The sequence below is a fragment of the Lucilia cuprina genome, chromosome 3 (assembly GCF_022045245.1).
Source record: "Lucilia cuprina isolate Lc7/37 chromosome 3, ASM2204524v1, whole genome shotgun sequence".
Classification (NCBI taxonomy): Eukaryota; Metazoa; Arthropoda; class Insecta; order Diptera; family Calliphoridae; genus Lucilia; species Lucilia cuprina.
This window is the reverse complement of record NC_060951.1, coordinates 61,892,572-61,908,900: the sequence shown is the minus strand read 5'-3', so window position 1 is coordinate 61,908,900 and position 16,329 is coordinate 61,892,572. Positions and strand designations below refer to the sequence as shown.

At 30.2% G+C, this 16,329-nt stretch overlaps 4 protein-coding genes across 5 annotated transcripts in view; 3 read left to right on the top strand and 1 right to left on the bottom strand.

Moving 5' to 3' along the window:
* Positions 1-1,203: 1,203 nt before the first annotated feature.
* LOC111675311 (LIM domain-containing protein jub) lies at positions 1,204-5,565 on the bottom strand. The gene is made up of 7 exons (XM_023436041.2): positions 4,057-5,565; positions 3,604-3,922; positions 3,346-3,489; positions 3,111-3,280; positions 2,984-3,046; positions 2,062-2,227; positions 1,204-2,007 (listed from the first exon to the last, which is right to left on the bottom strand). The coding sequence occupies exons 1-7, from the start codon at positions 5,347-5,349 to the stop codon at positions 1,760-1,762; spliced, it is 2,403 nt and encodes an 800-aa protein (XP_023291809.2). The 5' UTR covers positions 5,350-5,565; the 3' UTR covers positions 1,204-1,759.
* Positions 5,566-6,590: 1,025 nt separating this feature from the next.
* On the top strand, positions 6,591-9,374 carry LOC111675321 (protein SPT2 homolog). Its single transcript, XM_023436050.2, has 6 exons — positions 6,591-6,802; positions 6,959-7,309; positions 7,486-8,602; positions 8,675-8,801; positions 8,866-8,951; positions 9,015-9,374. Exons 1-6 carry the CDS (start codon positions 6,743-6,745, stop codon positions 9,098-9,100), a joined length of 1,827 nt encoding a protein of 608 aa, XP_023291818.2. The 5' UTR covers positions 6,591-6,742; the 3' UTR covers positions 9,101-9,374.
* Positions 9,375-10,655: 1,281 nt separating this feature from the next.
* LOC111675322 (histidine--tRNA ligase) lies at positions 10,656-16,308 on the top strand. 2 transcript variants are annotated; one of them, XM_046946094.1, is made up of 7 exons: positions 10,657-10,795; positions 13,903-14,241; positions 14,332-14,544; positions 14,617-14,838; positions 14,912-15,118; positions 15,179-15,772; positions 15,836-16,308. In XM_046946094.1, exons 2-7 carry the CDS (start codon positions 14,041-14,043, stop codon positions 16,037-16,039), a joined length of 1,641 nt encoding a protein of 546 aa, XP_046802050.1. In that variant the 5' UTR covers positions 10,657-10,795; positions 13,903-14,040; the 3' UTR covers positions 16,040-16,308. The 2 variants fall into 2 exon arrangements, with proteins under 2 accessions (XP_023291821.2, XP_046802050.1); XM_023436053.2 differs by lacking the exon at positions 13,903-14,241 and having other exon boundaries at positions 10,656-10,795.
* The window catches only part of LOC111675324 (LIM/homeobox protein Lhx2), an 82,420-nt gene continuing 76,750 nt past the window's right edge, over positions 10,660-16,329 (top strand). The window contains exon 1 of the mRNA XM_023436055.2: positions 10,660-10,795. The gene's annotated coding sequence lies outside the window, so the exon portion shown is untranslated. The remainder of the gene's footprint in view (positions 10,796-16,329) is intronic.

The following is a 16,329-nucleotide window of genomic DNA, read 5'->3' as shown; positions in this document are numbered from 1 at the left end:
TTTGTAAACAAAAATAACTCACCACACCAAAAAAAATGTTTATTTTGATAAAACAGCTGTTACGGTTTGTTTTATTTTTCGTCGGGTTGTTTTCTTTATGTGCGTAACTTTTTTTAATTCTCATTTGAAGTTTCATTAATGAAACTTTTGTTTCATAAACTACACCTGTCTACACTAGGAAACATTTTTGGAAAACTTTTGATTTTGCGTGAAAGAGAAAGAATAAAATTTATCTCTTGTTGTTGAACGAATGAGAAGAATAACAAAACAAATTCCGAGTACGAGAGGGAGAAGAATGCTATTTTTTTCTCTTTCACGCAAAATTAAAAGTTTCCCAAAAAAAAAGTTTCCAAGTGTAGCCCGGCACTTACATATTGCGTTTAAACGATCCCATCCGTACTCTTCTACATAAAACTTTGACAGATCATATTACTTGTGTGCTCGTGTAAAGGGGGATTTACCTGAAGTGAAAGTCGAACTCACGACTGAAGAGTATAGATCGCTAACCTACTGGAGTAAAAAAATTTATTGTGTAAAGTATACCTCGATCTTTATTTTTTTAGAAAAACACTTGTTTTATTTTATTTTTATATATGATTTTTTTTTATTTTGTAAGCAACAACACTTTTTTACCTTTTATATAGCCACATATAGCTATTTTTTAAAAAAAGTACATAGTTATATGTACGTATATCAAAAAAATGTATATATGTATGCAATAATTGTATAATAGGTATTTATATCAGTAATTGTTTGCCCTCTAATAAAGCAATACCCAGAAATATCAGAAATGTATATTATTATAATTTTTTAATACTAAAATATTCTTATAAAATATGTCTTTTGTTTAGGCTTATTCTTAGTTTTTGATATACCCTACACCATGATAGTGGAGGAATGGTTTGTGTATGATGGTCGGTTTTAAGTTGTACGTCAAGTAGTCTTGAACAAGGTGTAAACCTTGTTCAAGATTTATTCCAATTTTCATGATTTCGAAGATTAGTCCATAATTCACCCACTTTGAGTTGTATAAATTAGTTATTATTACTACAATAAATTTAATTATAGATATAACTATTCAGTATTATTCCGAGCCATTTAAAATTTATCATAAAACTTTTTTTTCGAAAATTTTTACTTATACCAATCCACAATATAAATAAGCTTTTAATTTCATAAATTTCTGCCTTTCTCTTCTTAGAACCCTTCCATAAACTTCAAACTGTGAAGTAAATTTTAATATCCTCCGGGTGTAGGGTATAATATGATCGGCTTTTGACCGACTTAACATTTCTTATTGGTTTAAAAAAAATGCATTAGCATAAATGCAAAAGTTTGTTGTCTGTAGTTTTTGTGAGCGTTAAATTGACTTAAAGCTTTAAAAAACATGATCAAATCAATAAATAAAAAAAACATTTTTCAAATACAAATCTTTCAGTTTCTTTCCATTTAGCAATTGCATTATTTTCTATTATTATATACTTCTAGTACTTTCTTTTTTAATGTCATCTAATAATGAGTATAATACCACCAAATATTTTATATGTATTTCTTAAGCTGCTTGTATAGTTTAACCGTATTAAGATTTTATAATATAGAATATACGACGAGTATGAATAGCCATTATATTATTGTATAATTATATAATATTGTATTATAAGTTTAAGATTTTTATATAAAAACTAAAAACGACATGTATTGCGAATGTTTGTGTGTGTGTGGGAGAGTGTTATAGATAAACTAATTAAAAAAAAACTTTTTAGCCCATATATTGATAGGAGGCACATACTGGCTCCAGATCTTCAGCATTTGGTGCTGTTAGCAATGATATACGTTGGGCATTACACGAACGACACAATAGACGACCATCCAAGGGATAACAACGTTTATCTGGTTCATCGGTCAATTGCATGCCACAATCTTCACAAATATAACAATCGACATGAAAATCTTTGTCCATGGAAACGACACGTACCGTTTCATCGGTACCCTCGACGGGTGTAATACCTGCAGGTACTCAATGAGTTTATTATTGTTTTAACATTAATCATATTGACTCACCCTTGCCACAACTGGCACATTTTGGTGCAAACATACGATGATAGTCATTAACACAATAGATTTTATGATCAACATCTACGGTGAAGGGAACACCATCTAAACATTCATTGCAAATACAGCAACGGAAGCATCCAGGATGATATGATTTGCCCATAGCTTGTAGAATCTATAATTAAAGAAATTTAAAATAGTGCATTTTTAACTAAAAATTGCATTTTCAACTAAAAATTGCATTTTTAACTAAAAATGCATTTTGTAAATAAAAATTGCATTTTTAACTAAAAATTGCATGTTTAACTAAAAATTGCATTTTTAACTAAAAATTGCATTTTTAACTAAAAATTGCATTTTTAACTAAAAATTGCATTTTTTAACCAAAAATTGCATTTTCAACTAAAAATTGCATTTTTAACTAAAAATTGCATTTTTAACTAAAAAATTGCATTTTTAACTAAAAATTGCATTTTTTAACCAAAAATTGCATTTTCAACTAAAAATTGCATTTTTAACTAAAAATTGCTTTTTTTACTAAAAAATTGCATTTTTAACTAAAAATTACATTTTTAACTAAAAATTGTATTTTCAACTAAAAATTGCATTTTGTAAATAAAAATTGCATTTTTAACTAAAAATTGCATTTTTAACTAAAAATTGCATTTTTAACTAAAAATTGCATTTTTTAACCAAAAATTGCATTTTCAACTAAAAATTGCATTTTTAACTAAAAATTGCATTTTTAACTAAAAATTACACTTTTCCTAAAAATTGCATTTTGCCAAAAATTGCATTTTTCGTAAATGCACTAATATTGCTTTTTTCCGTAAATGCACTAAAATTGCATTTTTATTGCAATAAATAAAGAAAAAATGATGTTAAAAGCACATTCGAGGTTAACTTCATGGATAATATTTTTTATACATACCATTTCCATTATTAAATGACCACAAATAGCACATTTTTCAGCTGTTTGTTGGAAACCCGAATACTAAAATATACAAAGAAAACAAATTAATTTCCATATAAATCCCACTAAAGACGCAAAAACCTACCATATAATCCTCCTCACAATAAACCCGACCATGAACATTATAAAATGCCTTGCCACGTAAAGCACGACCACAGGAACAGCAAATGAAACAATTTGTATGATATAAATTACCCATGGCCTGACAAGCTTGACCGGCACCCTTAACTTTTTCACTACAAGTATGACAAATACCTAAATGACAAACAAATAATGAAAATCTATTTCAAAACTGATGCATCCAAAAACAAAAGTCTCACCAAAGTATTCTCCTTGTTCTTCGCTTTGTTCGATTTCTTCTTCAATTTGTCGTGTTAGTTCCTCAATTTTGCGTTGAGCCTCCGAAGGACCGGAAGGACGTGGTGGTGTAACACTATAGGGCAAAAGATGTTTGGATAAACCACCTAAAAGATTTTTTTTATTATTAATAATGTTTCGTATAACTAACACATTTGTAGATTTTTCTTAGGTTTTTTTCTTTTTTCACTGACTAATGCGGGTATTTTTGGATAACTCACCCTTACTACTGGTTTGTGATGGCGTTGGTGACATAGCACTATTATTCCCTTGTGCACTATTATTGTTATTGGCTTTTTGTATGGGTGTAAATAATTTACTATTATTTGACGAACCGGTAGGTGATAATCTTCGTGCTTCAATAGCGGCCGCTAGACTGGACTTTTGTTGAGGATTTTCAGCACAATACGATGGGAGAGGCTTTTGGAGTTTCGGTATGGGTGTATTGTTTATGTTAGCAGTCATGCAAACATAATCAGAACTATTAATCTCTTCAATATAATTTGGATTGACGGATACATTAATGCCGGCAGCATGGTGCTAGATATTTTAAAAGGATAATAAAAGATAATAAAAGGATAATAAAAATAATTAAAAAAGAGATTTAAATTCCACTTTGAATTAAATTTCAGTTCCTAATCTCTTTTCGTCTATATATTTTATTTAATACTCACCATAGTTTTAAGTGGAGTATGTTGATTTAATTTGTAATCATTCGAACTGGATACAGAACTAGCATAGGATTTTGAGGGCGATACTGGTGAATTACCCATGTGACTGGGTAAAGAGAGATTACGATAACGTTGTGTGGGAGAGTTGGGCTCACCAACGGCTTGTGGTAAACCACTAACACCAACAATGCCTGAGCCAGCAGCAGCATTTTTTAATGAAGAATTGGAAGTACTGCGACGATGCATGGGTGAAGCTAATGGATCTATAATGTTGTTAGTACCATTATTGTGCAAGTCACTGGAATGTTCAGAAATTATTTGAGATTTTTGTTGTGGTTGTTGCTGCTGCTGTTGTTGCAACTGTTGGTGCTGTTGTTGTTGCAATTGTTGGTGTTGTTGTTGCAGCTGCTGCTGTTGCAACTGATGTTGTTGTTGCAGCTGCTGCTGTTGTTGTTGTAAAGCACGTGGTGTAAGACTACTGTGATGCTGCGATGAGGACAAAACATCAATATTGTGATGTTGATAAATAGTGGCAGTGGCTGGCGAAGCCTGAGGTTGGGCTCTCTGCCCTGAGTTTGGAATGATGCGCATATTTTCATATATGGGAGCCGAATCCGGATCGGGTACTGGTGTGTGAGCATATCTCAAGACATGACCGCCACTACCAGCTAGACCGCCGCCACCTGACATAACATTAGCATGAGGTGGTAGCTGAGAGGGCATTACCATATAGTGTCCACGTTGTATGGGTGTAGGTTGTCCCATTGCACCAGGACTTTGTGGTTGAGCACGTCTATTTATGGAATCAAAGTGTTTTGCGGCAGCACTTACCACCCCCGGCGAAGAGCTTTGATAAAAATCTAAATTTTCATAAACCGGTGAATGACGTTTCGCTGCATTGAGCTCATAATGATCATTAGCACCAACACCAGCACTATTCATGCCATTCAATGGTATTTCCGTATTCAAACGGGATGAGTGTTGCTGCTGCTGTTGTTGTTGTTGCTGCAAATGCAATTGTTCAATTTGCTTAGGTGTGGCATATTTCGAAGCTGCTATTATATTATTACGTTCATACATCCGATATTCTTCACCCATTTGTGGGTTAGACTGTTGAGGCTGCTGCTGCCTTTGATGATTGATCCTTTGTCGGGAATCATTTAGTGTTGTTGTTGGTGTTGACACGCTAGTTGCCACACTATTGTTAACATTACTATTGCCACTTATATGCAGACGTTGCATTAAAGTCTCATATTCAGACTCATTGGTTGTAGTATGTTGTGGTCTTAAAGCCATATTTTTCTGTTTTCTTCACGAACACTTCTATAGAATTTCTCTAATTTCTTTATTAAAAATTTACAATTTAAAACGTTTTTTTTACAAAAATGAGCAACGCCCTTTGTGTGGGGTATACAAGTTTAATGACTTTAATTGTCCTCTTTTTTTCGGAAAAAGATTTCGTCAATCCACCTGAAAGAAAAGAATGAAGAAAAAAAATACCACCAAACTAACAAAACTTATTCAAGTATTGATATAACCAGGGATGGAAAAGTTAATATCGTTATACATTTAATGTTTGAGAATTCAGGAGTAATAAATATATATTGTTTCTGCCTTTTGCTGAATGAAATCAATACTCTATAAATTAATAAGTAAAATTATAATTGCAAATATTTTCTATATAAATTAGATTTTGTAGTTGAGTTTTAGTGACCAGAGGACGAGAAATAGTTTATTATATATGACATTCAACTTTACATCTCTGTATACAATATTAAATACCAACAAAAATGCTACCAGCTAAATTTTGTTTGTGTAATATTGCCAGATAGTAATGTGAACTTTAAATCCCAATAAGTGGAATTATATAAATTGATATTTGTCTTCTTTTAAAATAAAAGATTTTAAAATAAATATTTTATATAAAACCAATATATGAGAAATTGTCTACTAAAAAATTACGAAAGTTTAATTTTTACAATCGCGGTAGATTTAAAACTTTCAAAACTTTTGTTAAAAATTAGTTATAAAAAATATTTTTTAAAACTTATAAAATATGACCTGGAAATTAATCAATTCCCAATTCATCTGGTAACAATTTTTAGTACATTTGTAAATAGTGCTAAAACTTTAAACATTTTATTTATTCTAATACGGCAACTCTTAGTTTACGAGCAGTAGTATTAACTGTTAAGTTTAAAAAATCACTAAAAGTTAATGACATCAGTTTTTTAATAAATTTAGCGATAAATCGATACTATTATTTATAATATTAAATCAAAATGAATTTAATAGTTTGGGTCATTTAACTGTTTTTAAAACAAGTTTTAACAAATTATGGGTCATAAATTTAAATCAAAAAGTAAATATGCTATAAATTATACAATTTTTAAATATATTTGAAAATCGCTTAAATGTAAGAAGCAAAACTGCTAAATTTGCTCACATAATAATAACAGCTATAATAAATAAAAGTCGCTTAAATTTGCATTAAATCTCCTAATTAACAACACTTTTAAACAGCTGAATTCAGTCTTTATTAATTTTCCAATATGGCTGCACGTATTCATTTCTAAAGAAATCTCGAAAACGTAGTGCTTTTTATTTACAGACACAGATTTTTTTCTTTTTAAAGTAAATATATTTTTCAACCTAATTAAAATTAATTTCTAAGCAAAAATTCCAAAAAATGGATTTCGGTACTCTACTGCATATGGCCAAGAAAAATAGCGAGGACAACAAAAATGATGTAAGTAAAAAAACACTACCAGAATTTCTACCTCATAAAATAACTAAATATACAATGACACTGATTAGCAGAGCCATTGAATTTAGTTACATACCCCCATATGTTAATAAAACCACTAGTAATTTGATTAAAAACACTTGTTGTTGTTATTTTTAGGGCAAATATTACAGTACCAAATTTGCTCCCCCGAAAAAGGAGTCTAAAGAAAAAAAGTTATCCGATAACATACAGAAGTTCTTGCAAAAGAAAGAACAGGAGGAGAAGAGAAAACAACAAGAACAAAAGGAAAAACTTAATCAATTATTATCAATGCGAGATGAAAAATCTAAAAATAAAATCCGTAAAATGTTGAAAGTCACAAAATCGGCTAATCGTTCTGTATTGGAGGATGCAGTTAATACCGAACATACAGCGGTTACAATGCAGGGTCCAGATCAACCGGATCAGGATGATTATGGTTATGTTTCCACAGAGGCCAATTCATTTTATCAAAAGTATATAGATAAGGTCAGTTGTTTTGAGGTTTACATTTGTAGTTATGCATTTCAGAGATTGTGTGTTTCCGAACTAATTCCGTAGTCCGAACTATCTTCAAAATTTAATATTAATTTTAAAGTTTTACAAATTTTATATTAAATCCGTTTATATGTTTATTTTCATTTATATTTTTAAATTTTTTAAAGGTTAAAGATGTTAAGGAAGACAAGGGTTTCACCCCCAGTCGACCACAGTCACTCAAAGATCTCACCGGTACGAAAGAGCGTGTAAAAGCTGCTATCACACGTGAAATAGAAGAAAAAAATAGTCATACTCGTCAAAGAGTAAGTCATGTCAAAGAAACAACTGCAAGTGGACTTAATGTAGCGCGTACATATAACACATCATCCAAACCGATATACGATCCAGAAGCAGAAAAACGTCAGGAAGAAGAGGAACGCAGAAAACGTGAAGCGGAGAAAAAGAAATTGAAAAATCGTAAACCACCACCACCACCCATGGATTTTCAAGCTTTACTGAAATTGGCCGAGAAAAAACAACACGAACCTGTTGATCTGCCGGTCGAAGTAAAAAAGAAAAAAGAGCCCGAGAGACTAATGACAATGAAGGAGAAACAAGAAATGGAAGAACGTCAAAGGGCTAAAGAAGCCAAAGAACGCAGAGAACGAGAACGTAATGAAGAACTTGTTAAAGGCAAAAGACCTGATAAGGAAAAGACATCATCGTCTACACAACGCATGGAACCTAATGGTAGAATACCAAAATTAAATCAAACAAGTAGTAGTAGTGCAAGTAAAACATCTAGTTCATCAGACAAAAAGTCATCATCATCATCCAGTTCGTTGGATAAAAAATCCTCTTCTGCCAATTTTGCTAAACCTTCAACAAATGCCAGTTCCTCATCAATAACAAATGGTAAAAGCTCTTCATCATCATCGTCACAATCATCAAGTGCTAAATCTAGTAGTAAGTTAAGTGCCTCCTCCTCTTCATCTAGCAGTAAATCCTCATCGTCAAGTAGCAGCAGTGCCAGTAGCTCAGCAATCAGTAAAAATCCCTATAGTAATAGCAGTTCTAGTAAACAATCTTATAATGGTCCTACTAGAGAATTTCCTCCTCGTGATATTAATGCAGTTAAGTCAAGAGAATTTCCTCCACGTGATATGAAAACAGTTAAATCAAGAGAATTTCCACCGCGTGATGTGCAAAAAACTAGACAATTTCCACCAGCAGATGTTAGACGGGGTCCGGGACCTTCTTCCAACAAATATGGTGATAGTAAAAAATCGGCTGCTTCTAAAAGTGAGTTTATATTTGTTTACAAATTTAAGAAATACATATAAGAAAATTATGTTTTTTGTATATTTTTTATAGGACGTATTTTGGATGATGATGATGATTCAGAATATGATTCCGAATTGGATGATTTCATAGATGACGGTGATGAAGAAGAAGATTATTCTTCTCATATAAAAGCTATTTTCGGTTATGATAAATCAAAGTAAGGTTTTTTTAAAGATTTCTTTAATTAATTAAAAATTTATGTATAATGATTTATTTTACAGATATCGGGATGAGGACTTTGATGATCGTGATATGGAATCTAATTTCGCACAAGTACAGAGAGAAGAATATATTAGTAAAAAAATAGGTAAGCTTTGGATTTGTAAACATTTTAAGCAAATTTTTTATGTGTTCTTTTTTATTCCCTTAGGCATCCAGGAAGATTTAGAAGATATGAAACTGGAGGCTATGGAAAAGAAACGCAAAATGATGATGAAAAAACGTCGTCTAAATTAATTAAAATACCATTTTATTTTATTTCTTTTAGTGTATTTAATCGATTTCTTTCTATTTTCTGTATTATTTACGGAATTTATCTTATTGCCAAGGCTTTCTCTCAATTTATGCATAAAATACTTTTTATTAATTATTTAATTTAATAATAATAATAATATATACAATGTTATATAGTTACAATATAATTTCCAAAAAAATATGCCCATAATTATACGTATATTATATATTTTATAATAAATTTTTTTGCAATAACAACACAAACACCCACAAGTAACATTTGGAGTTTTCTTTTTTTAATAAGATTTTAAAATTCCGTTCACAATCGAAACAGTTTTCGATTTTTCTCTTAAGTCTCCGCTAAGTTTTAATTAAAACTTAGGTTTTTTCACTAAGAATTTGATTTTTCATTGAAAATATTAAAAAAACTTTTATTCAATATGCAAATTTTCATTATAAAATACATTTTTTTAAAAAAGATTTATTTTCCATTGAAATACAATTTTCCAAAGTAAACCAAATTTTCATTAAAAATTAAGTTTTTTGTTTAAATTCATTAGTTTTTTATTAAAATCCATCATCTATACATATTTTTAAATAAAAAATGTTATGTTCCTTATTATCTATCATGTTTTTAAGACTTTATAAATTTATTCAATTGGTTTTGATATATTACATTCTGAAAAGGAACTTAAAACCTTCAAAAAACAATTTACCGTTACAATAAATTATAAGTACCAAATTATTACAACCATGCGGAGCTTAGCCCCCAAAATCAAAGAGGCAACTCTGTAATTATGCATAGCTGTCACTGTTTTTAGACAATTTTTTATCGAGTGCGCCGCAGAGACCCGCGCCGATTCGACTTTAAGCCGACTACGTCTACAAATTTTACGATAATCGAAACATGATTCAAACAAATGTTCTTCAGAAAATGACTAAACGCAAAAATGGTTTTCAAATGTAGATGTAATAATGGAATTCGACGAAAAAAAAAAACTTTTTTAGGGACCGAAAACTATATTTATGAAACTTAAAAATATGAGGATCGGTCCGCCAATCCTCTTACAGAAAATCAATTTATAGTTAATACATCATTCCAAAAGTTTAGCATTATGATAGAATTATGGTAAAATAAAAAAAAAAACTTTAAATTATGGAGATCTTTGTCATAATTGACCCAATTCCTCATTGCAATCCCTATTCCCAAAATAAAGCTGACGTTCATATTAATTTAAACTTAATAAAATCCCACTTTTTTACCTCTCGGATTCCGTTTTTATATAAATTAAGCGTATTTGATACGTAGCCGGCTTAAAGTCGATTTTAAGCCGCCGCCGATATTTTTAGTCAACCGCCGTCGCCGTTAATATTTGTCGGAGCAGGTCTCTGGTGCGCCGCGTGTGAAGTTTTTCTGTGGGTTTTTGGCAAAAAAATTGAAATTAACTTGAAAACAATAGTAATTTCTTAATAAAAACTATAAAAAAATAAAATTTAAATATAAAAATTTGTTAATAAAACAAATAAACAACCAAATAATAATTCTTTAGAATAAAAACAAAATAAAGTTTTGTCTTGTGTGAGCTACGAATTGTTTTATTAGGAATGAGTGAAACGCGTGAACAAATTTTGGAAGAAATTAAATTACAAGGTGATTTGGTACGAAAACTAAAAGCGGCCAAGGAACCCAAAGAAAAGGTTAGTTCTTAGACAATAAGATTTATTAGCTAGGAGCAAGTAAAACAATATGCATGTCCAGACTTGAAATTCTGCAAAGTATTTTTGTATGTATGTAATTATTGCGTTTGGTGTGGGTTTGTGTGTGTCAGTGAAAGTATTAATAAGATGGTGGGGTAAGGAATTTCATTATGTAGTACTACAATACTAACCCTTTCACCAATTGCGCCCGGCCAACAACAATCATATTGAATTTGATTTATATGTGCAGTTGTGTGTTGATTTATTGTGAAAAATGTGTGTATCATAAAGTTTAGGATAAAAAACTGCAACATCGTAAAACGATTTCATCATTCGTCGCATCTAATCACAACAAATATCCTGTATAGAGATTAGGATAAACAAAAACATTGCAACGTATGTAGATAAATGTAAATAACATCATTAAGTACAACAATATCACATCAGGGTATTAAGAAGTTACTGTTGGCGCTGCTTTTTTTAATTAATTCGTAATGAAGTATTAAACAAAGCTCAATTCTACTTTGGCGGTGATGAGTTTCTGTTTTATGAGTCTGAGTGGAATTATTTTGTAAGTAAGTATTACCTTACAAAATATTAATAAAAATACTCGAGCTTTCAGTAATAGTTTCTTTTTCAAGAAATTATATAATAATCCCCCTCAATACAGGAAATTTGGTACATATTATTATTGAGTTGAAATAACTTCTTAAAGGTTTAAAAGAATAGCCTGTAATCTTTATAAAATCTACAAAGTTAGGCAAAACTAATTTCATTATCGTAATCACTAAACATATTTATTAAACACAAGACACACCTAATTTCATATTTAATTTATTATTTTCTTATTATCCTCATTATTTAAATTAAACCAGCTCATTAGTTTTTTGTTTGTGTTATAGTATATATTCTTTTAAACATTTCATGTCTATTTTGTTGTTATCTTGAGTCATCGAATTTAATTTTTAAAGTTGCAGATACATAAAGCAAAACATGAATTGCTTTAAGTACATTTGTTAACTTTCACATTTTGTTTGAAATTATTCAAAAGTTAAATAATATTTGGTCTAGTTTTAAACGTTTACTCATTCCATTCTTTTGTTTAAATTGCTTCAAAGTAGGAGATTTGCAAAAACCTGTTTTGAAAACCTTAACATTTTGTTATTTATCTCTATTTAAAAATTTTGCAATATTCACAATTAACCTTTGTAAATCCGAGTCATAAAAATTAATATATTTTAAATACAGAAAAATAAAAAATATATAAATAAGATTATTTTAATGCAACCATTATTGATTTATTTATTTCATTTATTAGTAATAAAAAGCCTACAAAAAATAAAGTTTTGTAAAAAAGTTTAACGCTCGGTTTCACCAAGGTTAAAATTATTATCGCTGTATACCGTTAGTGTGTAGATTATAACTGCATCTTATTACAACAGTCAGCTGTTGTGCCTCCATACTATGAATTTACCTGTTTTGAGATTAAAATAACAACATTACAATAAAAATAAATAAACGAACATACTGCATCTATGATGGCCTCTTGTTTGTTGTTGTTTATAGTTACGCACATGGCGGTTTTGTTGGCTATTATCACTAAGCGGTCTGATTTGTATATGATGGCCTTGACTTTTTATTATTTTTGTTAGGAAAGCGAAAATTATTCAACATACATATGTATGGCCATACATGTTTTAATATAATTTGTTTGTAATTCTGAACGAAATTCGATTAATAGGTTAAACGAGATAAACAAAAGTAGGTTTGTTTGACAAAAAAGGAGAATATGATTAATGATTACATATAGATAGATAGATAGATAGATAGATAGATAGATAGATAGATAGATAGATAGATAGATAGATAGATAGATAGATAGATAGATAGATAGATAGATAGATGATCGGCAGATAATAGATGGACAGATGATAGATAGATAGATAGATAGATAGATAGATAGATAGATAGATAGATAGATAGATAGATAGATAGATAAATAGATAAATAGATAAATAGATAAATAGATAAATAGATAGATAGATAAATAGATAGATAAATAGATAAATAGATAAATAGATAAATAGATAAATAGATAAATAGATAAATAGATAGATAGATAGATAGATAGATAGATAGATAGATAGATAGATGATCGGCAGATAATAGATGGACAGATGATAGATAGATAGATAGATAGATAGATAGATAGATAGATAGATAGATAGATAGATAGATAGATAGATAGATAGGTAGATATATAGATAGATAGATAGATAGATAGATAGATAGATAGATAGATAGATAGATAGATAGATAGACAGACAGATAGATAGATAGATAGACAGATAGATAGATAGATAGATAGATAGATAGATAGATAGATAGATAGATAGATAGATAGATAGATAGATAGATAGATAAATAGATAGATAGATAGACAGGTAGATAGATATAGTAGTAGATAGATGATCCTTTTAAAAGATTGTATCCGTTTGTATTCTTCTTTACCAGAGTCTTTGCTAGAAATAGATGTCTTGACCTTGTGGAGTAAGCAGGCGTATTTTAGATAATATAGCAAAACGAAGATAGATTTTTAAGATGAGACTGCAAAATATCATAAGCATTTGCTAAAAACGTGATAAAATTTAGTGCAGATTATAACTATATCAGGAGTTAAGTTGATGGTTGATGAAGAAGCATTGATTATGTGTTTCATCTCACAAATTACACAGTTTCTATAGAAAGCACTTAAATAAAATACATATCTTGTACACTTTTTGCTAAAGCTTTTAAATTTGTTCTTACGTTTTTTAAAACTAACAAATAAAAAACATTTATCACTTACTAACAAATTTCACCAATATGCATTTCTTATTTAAAAAAAAAGTACGCAGCATTCTTTCATATTTGTAAAAAAAACTTTCGTGCATTTGTCAATAGTGTTGTGCTCATAAAATATAAAGTAAAAAATAATAAAAAAATATACATTTAACATTTTTACTAATCAAATATGTTATAAAAAAAAGAAAAAACTAAATATACTCCCAAAAAACAATGTTCAAAGCCACTTCTAATTCAGTTTCATTATTGTTGTTGTCGTTTAGGTCTAAAGCCACAAAAACAAAGAAAATATTACCACAAACTAAATAAAACAAAACAACTATATAGCTATAAAAGTAGTAAATATTTTAAAATAAAATATAAATTAACAAATAATAAAAATTTATAAAAAAATTACAAAAATGTTACGTTCATTTGTACAAACAACTACGCGTTTAAATAAAGTTAATTTTTTACAAATACAATTAAATTATCGTACATTGAGCTCCAAAGTCGATTTAAAATCTCTTAAAAATAATAATAATAATGATGATACTGATGATGGAGTTGGTAATAATGGTGTTAGTGGTACCATAAAACATCGGCAACTGGAATTGGACAAGGTTAGCATTAAATTAAATTTTTATTAACAATTTTCTAAAGAAAAAAAGAGTTTTTATTATAAAACAAAATTTTCTTGAATTTACTTTTAGATCGATGAAGAAGTGGCTCGATTGCTGGCCCTTAAGGCCAAATTGGGTGATGAACCTCAACAAAATCAAAAGTTTACTTTAAAAACTCCCAAGGGTACACGTGATTATGGTCCTCAACAAATGATGTTGCGTCAAAATGTTTTGGACAAGATAACAACGGTATTTAAGAAACATGGTGGTGAAGCTATTGATACACCAGTATTCGAATTGAAGGTAACAGGGGAAATGTTAAAAAAAGGCAATAGATTATATATTTTAATCACTTGTTTGTTTCTATTTTTTTAGGAAGTTTTAACTGGCAAATATGGTGAGGATTCCAAGTTAATTTATGATCTCAAAGATCAAGGCGGTGAAATACTATCGCTTCGTTATGATCTGACAGTTCCTTTGGCTAGATATTTAGCCATGAATAAAATATCGAGCATTAAACGTTATCACATTGCCAAGGTATATCGCCGCGATAATCCTGCCATGACTCGTGGTCGTTATAGGGAGTTTTATCAATGTGTAAGTATTGAATACTGGTTTTCTTTTAGATAAATGCATTTCTGATCTTATTATTTTTTGTTTACTTTTTCAGGATTTTGATATTGCTGGCTCTTATGATCCCATGTTACCCGATGCTGAATGTGTTAAAATTGTCTCTGAAATCTTAGATGTTTTAGATATTGGCGATTATGTCATCAAGCTAAATCATAGACAATTATTGGATGGTATGTTTGAAGCCTGTGGTGTACCAGCTGATAAATTCCGTTCCATTTGTTCGGCCGTAGATAAATTGGATAAAGTAATTGTTTTGAAAATATACATTTTAAAATACCAGATTTAAATAAAATTACACTTTTAGTCTCCCTGGTCGGAGGTGCGCCGTGAGATGATCGATGAAAAAGGTTTAGATGCTTCGTCTGCCGATCAAATTGGTGAATATGTTCAGCTGAGTGGTGGTAGTGATTTGGTTGAAAAACTTTTGGCTGATCCTAAATTGAAAGCTGTCAGTGCTGCCGTTAAGGGTCTGGAAGGCATGCAACTTTTACTTAAGTACTGTAATGCTATGGGTCTTGCGGATAAAATTTGTTTTGACTTGAGTTTGGCTCGTGGTTTGGACTACTATACGGGTGTTATTTATGAATGTGTACTTAAGGCTGAGCCCAAAATTTTAGCCAATGGAGCTTCTGAAGAACAGGGCACCGTTGGTTCTGTAGCTGGTGGTGGTCGTTATGATAACTTGGTTGGTATGTTTGATCCCAAGGGAAGACAAGTGCCCTGTGTGGGTGTTTCCATAGGTGTGGAACGTATATTTTCGGTGTTAGAAGCCAAAGCTGCCGCATCTGGTGTTAAGCCACGCACCAATGACATCGAGGTTTATGTAGCCTCAGCTCACAAAGGTTTACACGAAAAACGTTTAAGCATTTTAAATGATTTGTGGAATCAAGGTGTAAAGGTAAGCTACTATTTATCCCCATTATCAAGAAATTTACTAAATTTTTAACATATTTCTATCTAGGCTGAACATTCCTACAAATTAAATCCCAAACTATTGGCCCAACTCCAGCATTGTGAGGAGCAACAGATTCCTCTAGCCGTGGTATTCGGAGATTCAGAGTTGTCGAAGGGCATTGTTAAGCTACGTGAAGTCGGCAGCCGTAAAGAAGAAGACATTCCATTGGCCGATTTGGCTGATGAAATCAAAAAGAGATTAAGAAACTAATTACTGCAAATGGCTTTCATATAAATGACAAAACACTTTCATAAATTCATATAGTTTTCTTTTTATTTATTTTGTTTTTAATGTATTTATTGCTTGGTACCGCTTAGAGAAGAAATAGCCAGCTGGTTGATGCAAACAGTTTGAAGTAGTGATGGCTTTTAAAGAATTAACTTTACCAAAATCGAGAATCAATATTAAAAAGATGTGAAATAAATTTATAATAAAAAAATGATTTAGATTCTTATATCACGATCATATTAAAAGAAAATCAATCGTTTTATTTAATTTAA